The following is a 20,204-nucleotide window of genomic DNA, read 5'->3' on the forward strand; positions in this document are numbered from 1 at the left end:
TAAGCATACAAATAACAAGTTGTACATAAGCAGAAATTCAAAACATTGTATGTTGTAAGTCAAAATGGAACTATATTGTATTATCCAAAATTGCAATGCACAGGTATATCATTCTGTATATGATGTGATCTCTCAACATACAACAAATGATATCCAAGGAAGAATAATGTAGACCATGATTTTGCTAAGATAAGAATAAGCTATAGAAGAGTGATCACTGTTGGGAACAAAAATTTAAAATACACACAATCCTATAAAGGTAAATGAGATTCTTAGGAATAGTACAACCAATTCCATGCTAGCGAATGCCTTTTGTTATTCCCAAGACCATCAAACTGTAGACAGTCCCTTGTTATTTATGAAGCCTCAAGAAACCTAAACTTGGGAAAAGCTGTAATGTTCCAATCCCAACAATAGAAGTAGAAGGAAGTGTACAGTTTAGCAAAGAGGTCATATAGTAGGGTCTAGGTGTCCGTATGGAAGCAACAAAGAAGCCATATGGACGCAACACAGGGAGGCCGTACGGAAGCCACAGAGAGGTCGTATGGATGCAACACAGGGAGGTTGTATGATGGATTTGGGAAGCCGTACAGTGTTAGGAGTTGTTGTACAGACTGTGTCCGTACGGTAGTGAGCTAGAGTTGTGGGAAGGTGGTGTAATGTTGTATGGTATATGGGGGGGAAACCATGGGGCAAGAGGAATGGATAAGCCATATAGGGGAGCAAATGGTTAGGTCGTATGGAGTGTGGAATTGAGCTACACTAGTCACCTAAGCAATACATCCATCAGTTACGTTACTTAATGCTAAGACAATTGATACAATCCAATCCTAGGGATATATATATATATATATATATATATATATATATATATATATATATGTATGTATGTATGTATGTATATATGTATGTATGTATGTGAGTCTGCAACAAAGATGGTGCTCTGGTTTACTAGATCCGAGCAAAGTAATACACAGATGGAATAGGGTGAGGGTTCAATCCCACCGAAACCGCAAGAGCCAAACAGGGAATATCATCACTTCCAAAGTGGAGAACAATTCAGAACTCCCACAGGAATTCGTAGTATAAACAAATAATCCAAAATCGCATACCAACTGCTACATACAAGTCATGTTTAAATACCTGTCGGGCAAACCTTCTGAGGGTTTACAAAGATAGCCGATGACCACACCTACCTACGGAAACAATTAAATAAAAATGGGTCCGAGATATACTAATTCAATCGGCCCATTAACAAGGTTTGATTAATTATTTATTTTATGATAGAAACCTTACAGTCCTCTCATCCCAAACTTTTCTTGTCCTCAAGCAAATGCAATGCTAGATGCTGCAGAATGTGTTCACCTTTCCAAGTCGTGTCGTCCAATGGCAAGTGTTTCCAGCGTACCAAGTATTCCTTCAAAGTACGGTTTTGTAGGGTCTTCTCAAATACATCAATGATCTTGACCAGTTCCAATATGAGCCTCCCTTATTTATTGAGCGGCGGAAGGTCTACAGTTACCGTGACATTTTGTCCCACAACTAGGCAAGAGACATGAAAAATGTTATGAATGCGGCTTCCTTCTAGAAATTCCAGCTCAGGCAACTTCACTGATGCGGCGAACTATATAAGGGCCATAAAAGCGTGGTTTCAATTTTTCTTTCACTCTCTAACCTCCCACACCATTACGCTTTATGACATTCCAAGGCAGCAACCTCTTCATTCCACTCCACCTCCTTATTGTCATCTATTCACCTCCTCTAGTATTTATGAGGTCATTATATCCATCAGATGCAATAAAGCGGCGGATGAGGAAGGTTTCCGGGCAGAACTTTCAATCTTAGTGCTTTGGTCCTCAAATCCTACCTTCCTACACTCTTTAATAGAGTGGTTCATACTGGGTTTCCTGAGTCATGGTCGCGACATATGATTTACCCTATTCACAAGTCTAGGCTTACTTCCAACCCTGGTAACTAAAGGACCATCATGATCGAGCATACTTTTGCCAAACTTTATGCCACTACTCTAAACACTATGCTATCTAGAGAGCTTGATAGGAAAGGGTGTAAAGCAAGAGGTCAGGCCAGTTTTCGAGCGAACTACCAAACTACGGATCATGTCTTCATGTTGTGGGCTATTATTGAGGAGGTTAGGCACCACTTTAAGAAAGTCTACTACTGTTTTTGGACTTCTGCAAGGCTTTTGATTATGTTCCTCGAATGGCCTTATTTCAGAAACTTAGCGAGATTGGGATCTCAGATATGTTGTTAACTGCTATTATGAGACTATATGAGAAAGTGATTGGTTAATTCAAGACTCGGGAGGGATTTTGTATTCCAATTCAGAGCACTATTGGGGTGAAGCAAGATTTCCTCCTTTCTCCCACCCTTTTCGGGTTATATATTGGCGAGCTTGAGGAATTCCTTGTGAACTCTTCGCAACCTGGTGACGGTTGTTATTTGCATCAGGTTTTGATCTCCATTCTCCTTTTTGCCAATGATGTTGTTCTCTTGGCCTCTTCTCCTGACAATTTATAGAGACTCCTTAATGGTTTGCCTTCTTTTTGTGATCAGCGTCAACTCATGGTCAATTTGACCAAGACTCAAGTTATGATCTTTAACTGCTTAAAGACCTTTCATCTTCATTACTTCTTTCGGGAACAAGAGGTTGAGATTACTTCTTCTTACATGTATCTCGAGGTGAAGTTCTCAAGACCCCGCTTCAACTTGAATCGGTTATTCGGTCCAAAGTAAGGGCATGGGTTCTCTGGCCATGATTGAGACACAATGCTTCAGACATCATTTTCTAGACATTTCAGCCAAGTTGTCCCTCTTGGACTCCTTGGTTCAACCGACTCTTCTCTATGGCTCGGTGGTTTGGGGACCTCTTCTTGCTTCTGATTGGACCTCTATAGAGTGTGTTCAGACGTTGCTTTTATGGCGTATCATTATATGTCACAGACTCGCCACCCACAGCATTGTTTTGGTCGAGTTTGGAGCTCATCCTTTCAAACTTGTGGCCATTTTTTACTTGATCTGGTTTCTCCATCAAATTCGAGGCTTTACGGATTCAACCGTCGACTAACACAGATATTCTCATTTGGCATACTGTTCTTTTGTTACACTTATGAGATCCAACAATGGCACTAGATCTCGTTGTTGGTACGCCCAGTCCACCTCTCTGTTGAGTTTGATTAGGATTGAGATTGATCATCTTCCTCTTTATTAGTTCTCGTTGGATGCTCCTACTCACCTCCTTCCCTCACATTAGGAGTTGAATGAGCATGTCAGACAGGATATCTATAGACAGTACATTATCACTACCTGGCGTAATCCTCTTGGCGGATTACATTCGAAGTTGGCCTTTTATGCTGAGCATTTTCTTGAGGTTCAGAATGGTATTATTGTCCGCCTTGCTTATCTTTATCGACGCTAGAGTCACGCTCTGAGATTTTCTTTCGGCTCCTTCAGAGTTGGCTCCCATCGTCTTCGGGTCCAGACTAATCACTATATGGATAGACAGGACCAAATCTGTCGACTATGTACTTTGGCAAAGGTGGAGACTGAGACTCGCTTTATATTTCGTTGTCCTATCTACTATGAGATCAAAGGGAGATTTTATTTCCTATTTAGAGATTGCTTTTCTCTTTCAGCGCCCTTTAGCTATATCAACCAACGGTGCCTTGCACTTTACCTACGGGAGGCCACCCAGCTCTGTGTACATACCATGCAGTCACTCGTTCCTTAGGGCCATATTTTAGACCAGCTCATCACCGCCTTTTTCTCCCCCCTATCTCCACTACAAGGTGCGGAAAAGCCATCCAGTACTACTCACTCCAGATCGGTTTGCCACTTCACCAGTCTTTCCCAACAACAACATTCATCCAGTGATTCTCAGCGAGGATCTAAGACTCTGGATCGTTCATGGTTATACCCTTATGTGACTGATTTCTTTGTACCAAGGAAGGACCTTTAGTCCTTACCTTGGTTTTTCTAGTTTTGTGTCTTATTTTGTTCTTCTTCTCAATCACTGTTTGGTGTTCCTACTTTAGTTGGCTCTTTTGTTTGTATGCTCAGTCCCATAAACCCATGTGGTTTTTTTGTTGGACATTAATACTATTATCTTATCCATCTTACCTACTTCAAAACTTCTCCCGATCCAGTGTCTATCGACGTACATCTTTTGTTGATTTTGTGCCCTTTGTAAGTTATCTTTCAAGCATCTCAGGATGTCTTGCCCTTCTTGAAGCCAGTCCCTCACCCTTTCTATGCGACTATCACTCAGCACCATGTCAATAAATGAAAGGGGTTCATACCCATACAGTGCTTTGAAGGGTGCCATCCCGACGGACATGTGATAAGTAGTAATGTAATAGTATTACCCTAGATGCATCAATTCGACCCATGCCTGTTGCTGTGCCGAAACCTAATTCTAGAGGTAACCTTCTAGTCACTTTTCACAATCTCCATCTGTTTGTCTGTTTGAGGGTGGTAGCTCGCACTTGGCAACAATTTTGTTCCTACCAACCAAAACAATTATGTCCAAAGTATACTGATAAACCGCCCATCTCTGTCACTAAAAATGTTTTTGGGTAATTCATGCAGACGAAAAACTTCTTTGAAAAATAAGTTTGCTACCTGCACGGCCTAAAAATATGAGGGGATGGCGAAGAAGTGTGCATACTTTGTCAGCCTGTCCACCACCACAAAGATGCAATCCTTCCCATTTACTTTAGGAACTCTCGTGATGAAGTCCATAGAGATGCTTCCCCACTTTTGTTCTGGTATAGGTAAGGGCTGCAATAACCCAACAAGTAAAGTGTGTTGGATTTGTTCTGTTGGCAAATTGCACATTCTCATACATACTACAATACATCTCCTTTAAGTCCCTTCCATGAAAACCTCTCCCTGAGCTGTCTATAGCTTTTGAGAAATCCTAGGTGCCCGGCCAAGGGTGAGTCGTGTATTTCCTTCACGATTTTTTGCTTCAATTTGGATTCACGCACCAAGTATATTCAATCCTTATAGTAAATGATGTCATCCACCACCTTGTATCAATAATCGTGAGTGTTGTCGTTTTGGAATATTCCACCAATAAGTGTGCTTTCCAATCATCTAAGATCTGGGATATTAAATAGATAGTAGGTTTTCTTGACAGGGCATTTGCAACCACATTGTTCTTCTCCTTCACATATTCACTGTCAAAATCAAAAGCTAGAATCTTACTCATTTTTGTTTCCAATCGTTTAGATCTCGTTGCTCCAAAAAATATCTCAAACTATTATGATCGGTACAAACAACAAACTTGGCACCTACTAGATACTGCTAGAATTTGGTTAGCGCATGCACGATGGCCAACATCTCTTTGTCATAAATGGAATATAAACGCTTCGCTTTTGTAAGCTTTCGACTCTCATAGGCTCTAGTGTGTCTATCTTGCATTAATATCACACCAATTCCCTCTCCATATGCATCACACTCAAGACTGAATGGTTGTGTGAAATAGAGTAAGGCAAGAATTTGACAAGTGCTCATTGCTTTTTTTAACATATATAAGGTGCATTGCACTCTTTCATTCCATTAGAAGGAGCCTTTCTTAGTTAGATCAGTTAACGATGCGTTGAGCTGAGAGAAACCCCTTACAAACCTCCAATAGTAACTACACAGACCTAAGAACCCTCGCAACTTAGAGAGCGATTTTGGTGGGGGTCAATCCAGGATAGCTTGAATCTTTTCTTAGTGCACCTACACTCCATATTTGCTGACAACGTGCCCTAAGTATAATATTTCTGTCATTCTGAATTCACACTTGGATTGCTAAGAAAACAAGGACTGAGCCTTCATGATCCCTAAGACTTCGTTCAAGTGTCTCAGGTGTTCTTTCCAAGTTTTTCCATAAATAAAGATATTGTCAAAGAATACCAACAAGTACTTACACAGTTGTTTGTTGAAGATGTGACTCATGCAACACTGAAAAGTAGCCAATGCATTCATTAATCCAAACGACATGACTAGGAACTCATAATACCCATAGTGACAACGAAAATCCATCTTCTCCATCTCTTCTTCCCACATGCGGATCTGATGGTAGCCGAAGCGAAGATCTATTTTAGAAAAATAAATTGCCCCATGCAGCTCATCCAACAACTCATCGATCCTGGGAATAAGGTATTTGGTTTTAATTGTCTTCTTATTCGGTGCACGGTATTCCACACACAGGCGCATCGTCCCATCCTTCTTTCTTACCAAAACCACTAATGATGCAAAAGGGCTAGAGTTGGGACGGATCCATCCTTTCATGAGTAGTTCTTAAATAGTCTTCTCAATCTCATCTTTGAATTTCTTGGGGTGACAGTAAAGTGTGGTTATAACTAGTTTGGCATTGGCTTCCAACTCGATGGTATGTTCAAACCCATGATGGGGGGGGGTATGCCAGAAAGAATGTCTATCAAAACTTTATCATGGGTCCTCAAAATATTTTGAAATTCAATGTCCCAGTAAGAAGATTTTTGTCCTTTTATAGGTTCCGTCGAAATGACACAATGCGCAGCCCATGCAATGTCATCATGCCAAAAAAATGCTTCCATCCACTATGCTGCAACTTCCTTCGGTCCTTCATTGGCCATTCAATAGAGAACAACCTTCTTCCCCTCGACAACAAAAGTGAAGTCCATCTATTTGAAGCTCTAGGTATATTCATCAAGTGTCTCCATCCACTATATGCCCAGAATAACCTCCATATCATCCAAGTCCACTATAAAGAAATCTTTTTTCATAGTGTGGTTAGCCATGGTGATATTCAGTTGGGGAACAAGGTACATGTAGGAAAAAAGTGTCCCCTCGACGACCTTGACTTGGAGTCCTGCGTGCATCTCAATAGGTAGACCTCTTCGTCTCACCAAAGATGAGTTTATGAACTTTATAGTAGCTCTTCTATCGAGCATCATCATGACCCTTTGCCCTTGAAGGGTTCCCCATACACAAAATACCGTACACCTCGGGCTCCTGGCTAAAGCAATGGTTCCTCCACGTCGAACTGAAGCTACAATTCTCTCCATATGGTGGAATGGTCATCTATTGTAGGTAGATCCTCATCATTGAATACGACTTCAATGTAGTGTATTTTTCCTTTACCAAGGCATCTATGCCTAGGCTCCCATGGTCCCTTGCAATTGAAGCATAATTTCTTCCTTCGTAGCTCTTGTCTGGTGGCTTCGTCCAACAAAGGTTTCTTCGGCAGAGGTTTGTTATCTTTGTCCTTTGGAAATACTGGCGGTTTGGAGTGTGAGTAACCTTGAGAGGATGATGTCGATGATGATGCCATGCTTCGTGCCTTTTTTATGGCTTCCAAAAGGGTGGTAGGATTGGAACCTTTTACCCAACCCCTCAGTGGTTGCACCATTCCATCCATAAAGAGCACTATCCATCTCTTTTCGGAAATGTCCGTAACAAAAACAGAAAGTTTCTGAAATTCTGTGATGTACTAGTGGACCAATCCAATTTGTCTCAATTGTGCTTATTCCTTGAAATCAATTCTAGATCTTTACCATCAAATCGATCTATCAATCTTTCAATAAATGTTGCATAAGTATTTATTTGGTCATGCCCCAGTGTGATGGTGCCATGATCCCACCATTCATGTGTCACTCCCTCCCAAGTGTAGTGCTGCAAATTTGATTGCTTCCTCTTCTGGGATTGGATAAAGTTGAAAGTAAGTGTAGGCCTTCATCATCCAAGCTTTAGTAGATATGGTTCCAGATTCGTCAAAAGGTGACAGATTTACCTAACTCAACTTCCTTTAGAGATCATTGTTGAAGTATCCTCAATTTCCGCCTCCAAAACACCTCATTTTCAGTTCCACGTAATCTTTGTAGGATATATATCCTCCTCCAAATTTGCATTCTTCCTGTCTTCTCTCAACTGTCCTTGAACTTCTTCAAAGGTTGTTTGCTTTCCTCTATGTGGTACCTCTATCCATGGAGGGAAAAACGGCATGGAAGGTCGAGAGCGTGTTGGATGAGGGTTTATCTTACCCGACACCGAGTCCGCACTGTGACCATTTTGTTCACCAAATATTTTATTATCTACCAATTTCCTGATACTTTCTTCCATAAGTCACTAAGTATCATTAATCTACACCTAATTCCTCGAAAGATCTCTTAGTATTTCCATGAGTTCAGTAGCAGTGGGTTCTTGTTTCACCATTCTATCAACTGAATGGGATCTTCTTCTCTTCCAGCTATAAACTCTCATTCATTGACTACAAGCTGGCAGGATGATTGGCTCTGATATCACTATAATATTCCAATCCCAGCAATAGAAGCAAAAGGAAGTGTACAGTTTATGAAATGTCCCTTTACTAATTTTTTATGATATTTCCAACCTCTAATCAAATTTTCAAAACCAAACAACTAATATCACAAAGATCCACCAAATTTCTCAAGAAAACCCAAATCGGGTATGATCGAAATAGTGCCAAAAGCTTCACAACTTCACAAATTATTAATAAATCTGAAAATGGAGATTTTTACAGAAATTTCAGCAGCATGAAAGCCTACAAAATGCCATTTCCAGATCTGTATAGCCTTTACACAACAGTTCACAAATGTAGGACAAAAACTATGCTCATCGGGCTCCCGAAATTAACACAAAAATGCCCAGAAACACCAGAAAAACACTAATAATCTATTTCAGAAGTTTAATCACATCCCAATACATATATTCAGCTCTATTTTAACATCTTAAAGTCTGAAATACAGCAGCAACCCAAACTGATATGAAATACTCAACTGAAAACACCAAACTCATACAAAAAACAATCAATAACAACACCCACAGAAGCATCACTCCCAAATTCCTTCTCTAAGTCACATATTATCAAGCTGTCAACTACATAACCTATCACCATGTCATGCCCATCACAACTCTCATCTTGAGGCATCAAACTGTCCCATAACTGATGATAGGCACTAGGAACCAAAGTACATCTCTGTATCATCATCTCATCAACATGGTCATCAAAGGTAAATTGATAAGCATACCTCACAGTGTAATGCCGATAGAATGCGCCAATCTCAGTTAGTGGCTCAGACTGTAATCCAGATGAAACTAACTGCAATTGATCATTAACCATGTTGGAACTGACTACTACCTCCGAAGATATCACCAAGGGAGTAGTATTACTAGCAAGAACCATGCCAACTACCGACTCACCAACATCACACATGAACTTTGATACATCTCTAGTCTTCGTGCCATCAGTACTAGAGGCCACCACCATGTCAGGCATACAACAATCTGCTACAACACCCAACTCAACTGAACTTGACTCTAGTGGGAATGAACCTGATATGCCAATGTTAGTATCAAGGATGGATGCATCCCCATCTCCACTGTCTCTGACAATCTCGGCCATGGACATCCTCGGATCACCAAACACCACAGCTTGTGACTGTATAGAATCAGGTAAAGATTGTAGTCGCTCTAACTCCATGGTCACCTTAGCCAAATGAAACTGTGACTCCTTGAAAGCCAACTGTGTACTCTCAAGAATCTCAGAATTCACCTCAAGCTGCTGAGTAAGCTCACTCACCTCATCCTCCCTGGCCAACAATGCATCGTATGCTGTACTGCCCCACTCCATAAGATAATCTCTATTGGCTACCAACTGCATATAATCCTGTCTCAAAACTTGGATAGCCTCCCATAAAGAGTGGAACTTTGTCAAGGAAAGATAACTGCCTTCCTGCTCATCACTAGTAGGAGAACCCCATCCATAAACTGCTAACAACTGAAGAGCAGCATCGAAATGCTGACAAGTGATAGCAATGTCTTGGTCACTAACTCTCAACTGATTAGACACATGATGGCACTGGCTTGACTGTCTCCTACAAACCTCCTCCGATGCACTGTCTAAAGGAGTATCCTCAAAGTTACTAGTCTCTAGAGTATTACCATCCATATCCTGTGAATCAACTCTAAAGATCATATCAACATACGGAGTATCAAAAACTGTAGCACTGTTGTCCAACTCCTCTATACCCAAGGAAACTAAGTCTTCACAACTGCCCACTGCATCCTCCTGCATGTCATCAATGCCAATATGATCCTGGGACTCATCTGTACACACTACCAAATATGAAAGATCATCAACACATTCCAGCAAGTATGGTCAACTGGATATATGAACAAAGCCCAACACCGGTGTATAAAAACTAATACCAACATCGGATAAGCTCCTGGCACAAGAAAAGACAACACCATGCAATCTGCTAATCAAATCCATGATAGCACCCAAACAATCACTGCTACCAAAAAGTGTTAAAGATTTACAGTCAACTGAATCCCAAATGCCAATATAACAATCTCAAGTCCATATTTGTAAACTAGAATCAGCTGGTAACTCAAGCAAAATCCTCACTTGAGTAATATGACCAATACCAACTCCACATACCTGTCATGATGAGATAATGTAGTCACAATACTATCTTCACTCACCTTCAGCTGGCCGGATAAATCATGTGAAGTACTACTAGCCTCAACCTCATGTGACGAAGCATCTAACTGTGCCTGGTACTCTCTCTCAGAAAAGTCATGAATGCTCAATGTCTGCTCATCTCCACCAGGTATCTCACCATCATGCACAACAACATCCTCATAATCATCATCCTTGAGGTCAAATCTATCTATCACTCTTTGACTAAAATCATCAAATGTAGTTACCTGATCATGACCTTGAGTAGTCATTCCATGATACCACCAATCATAGGCTACATTTTCCAAGTGTAGACTTGCAATTTGAACAGCATCACTCTCCTTCATGGGGTTAAGTGTGAAGAAGGTCTGTAATTTTTGTAGCCATGCTCTAGCTGAAATTTTATTTGTTCCATCAAAAGTAGGTGCTATAAACTTGCTTATTTTATTTTTGAGCTCTCTTCCACTTATGTCATGCTCCCTTCTGTACTCTTTCTTGGGCATCAAAGTGTTCATCATATCCACATATTCTCTAAAAGGAACCGAACTACGAAAGTCATCATCTAAGCCATTGTAAGTAGCTCTTAATGTAATCAAGTTACCTGTAACCTCTTCCACAGGATTAATGGCTGGATTTGGTACTGATGGCTCATCTGCAGGCAAGAAAATAGTTTTGGTTGATTTAGATGGTGTGGATTTTAGATTTCTTGGCTCCTCTGAAGTGCTCCCTTTCTCATTAATAGATGCAACTCCTTGTAGTTTTTCTGTCAATATTCGCAAAGCCTCTCTAGTTTCTGCCAAACTATCCATTGTTTGCTTCTGAGTATTTTGGATGTCTTGGAAGAATTTCTTTGCCATCTCATCTGGATCAGCCATACTTTTCCCTTCCTTGGATTTTGTACTTTTACTTTCAACTGGAGGTTTGATCAAAATTTCTTTATTCTTTTCTCGCTGTAAATATCTCTTTTCTCTTTCACTTAGTTGCATGCAACCATAAATTTTGACATGCAGCTGATTAGAAGCAACATGCAACCACCAAATTCACCAAGAACTAACATGCAAATGATTAAAAGTAGAATGCAACCATAAATTTCGACATCCAGCTGATTGGAAGCAACATGCAACCATAAATTATGACATGCAAGATTTGGGTAGTTATCAAAACTGACATGCAAGATCTGGGTAGTTGTCAAAACTGACATGCAAGATCTAGGTAGTTGTCAAAACTGACATGCAAACTTCTACAAACCCTCAGGCTGGCAAGATCATGGCTCTGATACCACTAAAATGTCCCTTTACTGATTTTGTATGATATTTCCAACCTCTAATCAGATTTTCAAAACCAAACAACTAATATCACAAAGATCCACCAAGTTTCTCAAGAAAACCCAAATCGGGTATGACCGAAATAGTGCCAAAAGCTTCACAACTTCACAAATTATTAATAAATCTGAAAATGGACATTTTTACAGAAATTTCAGCAGCATGAAAGCCTACAAAATGACATTTCCAGATCTGTATAGCCTTTACACAACAGTTCACAAATGTAGGACAAAAACTATACTCATCGGGCTCCCGAAATTAACACAAAAATGCCCGGAAACACCACAAACACACTAATAATCTATCTCAGAAGTTTAATCACGTCCCAATACATATATTCAGCTCTATTTTAACATCTTAAAGTCTAAAATACAGCAGCAACCCAAACTGATATGAAATACTCAACTGAAAACACCAAACTCATACAAAAAACACACCCGAAAATCCACAAATCTGCACTGTTCAGCACAAAGGCAAACTCTATATGAGCATGCACATGGAATGGCTTCAAACTCCCGTCCTTAGCCTTCCTAGAAAGCTGCAAACTCCCGTTCTTGGGTCTCCTTCTCCACAGGTTTGGCAGCCTCTGAAGAATAACAAAGAATGAGCAAAAATCAAGTTCTGGAATGAGCCCAAAATGCCTCCAAACCCCCTAAAAGAGAGCATAATCCTAACTCACGTCCAAGAGGGGTTAATGAAACATATTTTAATAATAATTTTCATTTATTAGTCCATTAGCTTCCAAAGATTATCCCCTTTTTCCGAAACTTCACCTTTTTTGGGCCTGCCTGCCTTAGAAAAGATTATTATTTTTAATTATTTGAAAAGGGGACATGACAGTTTAGCAAAGAGGTCGTACGATAGCATTTGGGTGTCCGTGCAGAAGCAACAGAGAGATCATATGGATGCAACACATGGTGCCTGTATGGAAGCCACAGAGAGATCATACGGATGCAACACAGAGAGGCTGTATGATTGATTTAGGAAGTCGTACAATGTTATGACGAGTTGTACGGACTATGTCCATATGATAGTGAGTTGGAGCCATGAGAAATTGGTGTAATGTCGTACGGTATGTGGGTGGAAACCATGGGGCAAGAGGAATGAATAAGCCCTACAAGCGAGTAGATGGGCAAGCCATACAAAGTGTGGAATTGAGCTACACTAATTACCAAAGTAATACATCCATCAATTACGTTACTTAATGCTAAGACAATTAATACAATATATATATATATATATATATATATATATATATATATATATATATATATATATATATATATATATATATATATATATATATATATATATATATATATATATATATATATATATATATATATATATATATATATATATATATATATATATATATATATATGTCTACAAAAAAGATGGTGCTCCAATTTGCCAAATCCAAGCAAAGTAATACATAGATGGAATAGGGTGAGGGTTGAATCCTACTGAAACCGCAAGAGCCAAATAGGGAAGATCTTTCACTTCTGAAGTGGCGAACAATCCAGAACTCCCACAGGATTTCGCAAGAAAAAGAAATAATCCAAAATCACATACCAACTACTACCTACATTTTGTGCTTAAATACTTGTCGAGGCAACCTTCTAAGGGTTTACAAAGATAGACAACGACCACACCTACCTGCGAAAACAATTAAATAAAAATTGGTTTGAGAATATACTAAATCAATCGGCCCATTAACAAGGTTTGATTAATTATTTATTTTATGACAGGAACATTACAAAAGCAAACAGGAAGAATAACTTAAACCATATGAAAAGATGACATTCTGAAAAACTCAAAAACTTGCTAGTATGGAAAGAAAGTACTAGCCACTTCACCTTGCTACTAACCTTCTCAAAAACCCAATATCCTTGAAAGAATGCATAAGGGAAAAAGGTATACCTAAATATACTGGGAACAAGTTAGAAACGACAGGAGAGAGAGAGTCTTACTACCTCCTGTCAAAGCTTTTCGTTTCAAGCAAATAAGTCTACACTAGGTAAAAAAAGAAAGCAAATGAACTTCTTCACAACAGTCCCCATGTAGTGTACACCCATCTGCTGCTGTTTGATAGCAGACTAATGGTAATCTCACGTATGTAACTTACAAGATTCACAAACTTCAATGACCAGTAATGAATGCATTTGCATAGTCAATTGAAAAGAAGATAATAGCAGTTCGTATATAAGAATAGACAGAATTCAAAGAGAGTTGTGACCATCAAAGACAGGTTAAAGTTATACATTTGTGTACATGATTTGCATCCCGTTAAATCAAGTAGTTAAAGTAATTTACCTCTGTTATTTCCCAGATAAAGGCATCACCAACTAATCTCATCGTTCAGTGATACTTTACTCAGATTTGCAGACTTAAACACCTAGAAAAGGGGGGGTGCTGTGTGCAAGGATCACAATTACTTTGGTATATGTCGTCCCTGAGCTTGGGAGAAAAATCAACTTACAATGAGTTTTCAACACTAAACATCTGTGCTACAGCCACACCTCCAATAGAGTTTATTGTACCACAGTAAGATAGCTGCACCCAGTGAAAGTCCAAATAAACCTCATCAAATCGCCCCAGATGCATGAACTACCATTGCCTTCCACTAGCAATTCCGCCCTGCAAAACTGTTAAAAGCATGTCTGGCAGACATAACTCACCCAGACGCATGTAATCACAGAAAAACCATGCCAGAGATGAGGATTGTTGGCAACTAGCAATCATCTTTCATGCCAGACAGGTCACACTTGTGGCCTTGTGACATGTAGAGCTTCACATTTCAAACTGAAAACTATAACTACATTCATGTATAAGCATAGTAAATCCATGGAAAGAGGTAATATTCTATCTCTCTGTTGATGCATATGACTGTGCCTAGAATTCTTTTGATGTTAACTTGAACCGGGAAGCAAAGCAGTGGCTTTTCTCTGCAAGTTATATTGTCATCCAATGAAAAAAAAAAAATTGGATCTAATTTGGAGGACACTACATCCCTACGGTTACTTATGCCACTCCACTCTTCTCTTAAGACACCTTTCCTGGTCACTGTCACTGCCACCGAAAAGGCTATCCATCATATGCAAGAATTCATCTACATAGCAATTTTGACTTTAGTTGGGCTTCTTAGTACTTAGACACTTATTCTAATTATTGCTGCCAGTTAATCTGAGCCTTTTTTCATAATGTTTGTCACATTCTTCCCATTGTTTCCAACGAAATTCTTCTTCACTCAAACCTTTCAAACTACCCTTCATCATTTCGGATTTCCTGCTTTCATTGTGGCTTGGATAATTGCTAACCACAAAATATTTTGTGACAAGTCAAAAATTCTTCCGAATGGACAAAATAGGAAACAGCTAAATTCATGACATATGACTTCCATATGCAATATCTTTACAGATGCAAAAGAGGAATTCATCAGATGATTAATTATTGATAAGAAACATTTAATCCTCGTATGAACTGCCATGTGCATAAACAAGTAGAAAAGTATTTTAATTAACATTATACTATTATAGTGAACTCTATATAGAGTCTTGATTGTTGATGGATCAGAGAAGCTGGTGGAGAAACAATTATTTGTATTCCCTCACACATAGAGCTCATCCTAAATTTTCTTCTATGGTAGATGAATTTCCTCGCATGAAAATTTCTAAATATATCCTCAAAATATGAAATTTCCAAACATTGCATTCAAGCAATATTCTAATAATCGATCATAACAAGCACATTTCTTGATTTATATTAGAATTTAATGACAACAAAAAGAATATGCTCTACTCTTCATGTGAAAGAATTAATAATGTTCAAGAGTGGTTTGTTATGTCATAATGAATATCATGAGAAAATAAATAATACTCACAGCAATGGCAAAGATCTGTGACAAGCTTGATGCTACTTCACTTGCTTTTTTGCTTTTGCTGTACTCGTCAGTAAAGTAGCTGCACATAAACCGAACACATAAAAAGATGCTTGTTTTCAAATAAAGTCTTTTTTAGCAATAGCCAAAGATAACGTATAATAATTCAACAACAAAACAATTTGATTAAGTTTTTATCAGCTCACCGTATGAAAAGCACAACAAAAACTAGAGCTGCAACAATTAATCCAACCTTCCCGATGAAAGTAGCAGTTCCATTTAAACGAACCTAACACAGTTATGATAGAGATTTGAATAATATTATTATCAATATTACTGCAGGAAATTAACAAGCACTAGCAAAATCATATATATTTTAGTCAAAAGAAAGAATTTGATATTAAGACAAAATAATCATATTTATATTTTGGAAAAGTTCTAGCATTATATGGATAGATGATAGATTCACAAAATTGCAGCCAGTACAAGTCACATCAAGTCTAAAATCAAATGGTTAAAACAAGACACCTGCAAAGGAGTTTCCTCTCCTGTATCTTCAGTTATAGCAGCCATTATTTGACCCCATTCAGTGTTCAAGCCAACACCTGTCACCTGCTCAAAAGAATTTGATACTAGCATAAAGTATAAACATTTGTTACAATCAAGGCTCTTAAACAAAACACCTGAAAGCTAAGTTGCTGAATCATGGTACTTTTTATGGCAATTCCGGGTACGAAATGTACCGGAATTGGATTCTGAAACAGATCTCCTGTGGGTACACATCTGGGATTTGTGCTTTAAAATGCGGCTATGTTTAGTGATTCTGATTTGATCTTATAGATATTTTTAAAGCCTGAACTGCTGATTAGCAAACTCTATATTTATTTACCATGAGATTCTGGCTTGATCTTTTTGATACAAAAACCTGAATTTAAAGTAGAATTATATGTTTCAAAATTTGAAACTTAATTCTATTTTTTAGCTGAACATATATATGTGTGTGTATGTATCTACTCATACATACATACAATATATATATATATATATATATATATATTTGTATGAGTGCACCGAAAAAGTACCCAACTCCCCGAAAATATTGTTTTAACAGCATGTTTTGTACCCACGTACCCATGCCTATTCCCATTCTCGATTCAGTAACTTAGCAGGCTAAAAATATCTCCTCCCATGTCATCATTTATGGTAAACAATATTTGACCTCATTCATTTGTCAAGCCAACATTGCTTCAAACAAAGACCAAGATTCTAGATATCAACTAGAACTTAACTTCTTAATGTTTGCCTAAGAACAAAGCAGTTCAGTGGCTTCCAGCTCCAATACCTGATCATATGATAAATATAGATTAAATGATATGATATCATGCATGTCTTATGACTTTCCATATGGTAAACATCATCTCTGCAATACCACTGTTACGTGCATAGCACTAGATAAGAAATGCTTAAAATTAGTATTTGTATTACTTTGTCGCAAATGACTGCCACACAGGAAGAGTAGTTTGGATGATCCCTTTAGTGATGTCCTTGCTCTGGATGATCCCTTTTCACAATACTAGGATGAGGGCCCTAATATAAACAATATAGTTGGATTTTTGTGAGATACATAACATTTGGGAGAATATTCCTTACAGCCACATACAATTACTAACTGATCAAATCAAACACTTAAACGCTTATTTACTCAATATGATTATGTCATTTCATAAGATCGCAAGGTTTCAACAATAAAGAGTTCCTAAATAAGAAGTGTTCTGCCAAAAAGAGTTCCTAAATAAGAAGTGTTCTGCCAAAAAGGAATTCTTAGGATAAGATGTGTGCAGAAGAATTTTATCAACCCCATTTGGCATCAACAGATTGAAATAAAAGTGCTCACATACTTTTATTTAAGGCCTATTGGGTGAATATTTTGCAACCTACAGTGTTTAGAACTTCTATCACAAAACAATAGTTCCAGCCACAATGTGTGAGACAAAGTCTTCCCAAGCTTAAAAGGAAGGCTCCCCTTTCTCACTGTTACTTGGACCAATTCAAGGTAAGGAAGAAGTTGAGAGAATCTAAAAGAGATGATACCAAAATTGTTTCCTCATTTATCAGGAAAGAATCCAAATACTCATTAAACAGGCAATGGGAACAATGAAACTCTAACTGCACTTCAATCTCAAATTGGAACAGTGATACCAATAAACTCAAATCAACTCACAGATTGATTGTAAGCGTACTGGGTAAGATCTATGTCTAATTTCTAAGCTATAAGGACGAATAGGGAGATCATGGACTCCTACACAATCCTTCAAAGATGAGTTTCTACAAATGGAGAACGCAGACTTCCATGAATAGATAATTTCTAACTCTAAATCTCTAAGTTATTCCAGCGCAAAGGCTGAAAGTAACTGATTCTATGGAGGCTTTGAATATAAACAAGATTACATGAATTAAAAAAAGCAATACAAATTGTAGACATAGCTTACAATTTACACTTCCACAACCGTTCGCACACATAGTTTTGAAACAAATTGCTTCTTCTATTCACTTCTCTTTGAAACTTAAATATATAAATCGCGGTTATACTTGCAACAATTCTGCAAAGTTTTGCATATAAAAAGATGATATTTACAATGGAAGGCACTCCCTTATATAGACAAAGGAGTGAGAGAAAAAAGGGGAATATGGTGGGATAACTCAATGTAATATCCCTCTTTACAATCACTTGAGTTTTGAACAAATTCCTTAGTTCTGTATAAAAAAATGGAAAAAAACTACTCTCAATCAATAGCTTGCACATCAATGTTTGTAAATGTTGAATATGATAAATATGTATCTTGTTAATATCCATTGAATGAACTAGATCCTCTATATATATTTTATAAGTGATATGAGATCACAGTGAATTTCTCTCCTTTTTAACTTCTTTTCTTTTCAGCATCAGTCAGAAAGCATCATGTTCTGTTATGCTGCTCTGTGTTTGGCTTGTGTATATCTCTATTTTCTGACTGCTCGTTCCTAGCCGCTGATTGGATACTTCCCTCAAACACAAATGATATATGGATCTTACCAACTTCTTAATCACTTCCCAAAATACTTATGCAAGTGTCTGTCAATGTTTTGCGATAACACGTCTTCTTGTATGAAGATAGTAATTGATGAAGGTGCTATTCTGATAATTGGCTTTGAATTACTGTGTGTTCATGTATGTCAATTGAGATGTCCTAATATATGAAAATGCATTCCATTCTCTTCCTGCTGTGATTTGTTCTTCTAATATTATCTATTTGTCCTCTTTGATGATATTTCTCATTTGGAGATTCTCCAAAAAAATAATGTTATATGAAATCACTTATATGTTTGAATAAATTACTATCTCCAGTCGCTTCCTAATAGCCAGTGTATACTCTTCTGAGTCTAATGTTGATTTCAAATATTAAGCTTGTTGAGTTCTGATGTTTCTATTTCTTCACTTGATTTCCATCTGTCTTCTATATAAAAAGTGATATTCTGAATTCTCGGAGTTCTTTCCATGGACCATTTTACTATCAGTATGTTCATAAGCAATCTGATGGCAAAGGTAATGTTATGTCCTGATTTGATGATAATTTCTGCCCTCACGAATTTCCAGTGAATATCATAATTTCTCTGCTTAATGTTTTTGTGATATGATCTATCCCTATATCTGCTGGATAGGATGCCGACTCTGCTCTTATCTTTGAAGTTGCCAACTGTGTATTCTCCATTTTTATATGCTCTCCAATCTTTTTTTAATATCTTTTCTCCTCCCCCTATTATTGTTGGATAGGGTTCCTAATTCAATGATCCCTGGTCTATTCCATCTTCTTCTGCATATGTTTCTCCGTATATAATTATTAAGTTCCAAAATATATCTCCTTCGTACTTGATAATAGCTTCCCCCTATTCTATGTAATCTTCCTCTCTAATATATAAGTCTGGGCTAAAAGTTGTGACTATTCATAAGTCTACATTTAGCATATTGGATATTGGTTTTTTTCATATTAAAATGTTTGGTTAGTATATATTTAAGATAGGCTAATAAGATTTATTACTAAATGTATATGTTATGCATTATATTACATACTAATATGTTTATAATAATCAGATTATAATAATAATAGATTTATTATTATGAATAATATATTAATTTAGGAATTCTTCTCTATTGTTTTACTAATACAATTAGTTATATTATATTATACTATTTTCATAGTACCATTATATATCAATTGATATAATATTATATGATATCAATTTGATAAATATATTTAATAATAAATTACAATATTTGTGTATTTATTTATCATTATTTTAATTACTATTATTTATTAAGTTCAACCTAGAAATGGGAGACATTACACTCAACCACCTTGACAAAGTCAAAAAGGAAAGAACATTTATTCAATTACATTGTCGAAGGCACGTGCAATTCAATTGCTTGCAAATCAATTACATACAACATATATTTGGGACTACAAGCAAAAGGATGAAAAGACAAACTAAA

At 37.5% G+C, this 20,204-nt stretch overlaps 1 protein-coding gene across 5 annotated transcripts in view; it reads right to left on the reverse strand.

The window, feature by feature from the left end:
• Positions 1-20,204, reverse strand: part of LOC149552499 (calcium-transporting ATPase 5, plasma membrane-type-like) — a 325,070-nt gene that overhangs the window by 178,569 nt on the left and 126,297 nt on the right. For all 5 annotated transcript variants that reach the window (XR_016352944.1, XM_089788076.1, XM_089788075.1 and 2 more), the window contains exons 13-15: positions 16,205-16,288; positions 15,883-15,965; positions 15,680-15,758 (exon numbers count right to left, since the gene is read on the reverse strand). Coding sequence is in view for 4 of the 5 variants with exons in the window: in XM_089788076.1 (XP_089644202.1) it covers positions 15,680-15,758; positions 15,883-15,965; positions 16,205-16,288 (246 nt within the window). In the remaining variant the exon portion in view is untranslated. The remainder of the gene's footprint in view (positions 1-15,679; positions 15,759-15,882; positions 15,966-16,204; positions 16,289-20,204) is intronic.

Source organism: Cupressus sempervirens, chromosome 6 (assembly GCF_028749045.1).
Source record: "Cupressus sempervirens isolate cs-2001-9-10 chromosome 6, ASM2874904v1, whole genome shotgun sequence".
NCBI lineage: Eukaryota > Viridiplantae > Streptophyta > Pinopsida > Cupressales > Cupressaceae > Cupressus > Cupressus sempervirens.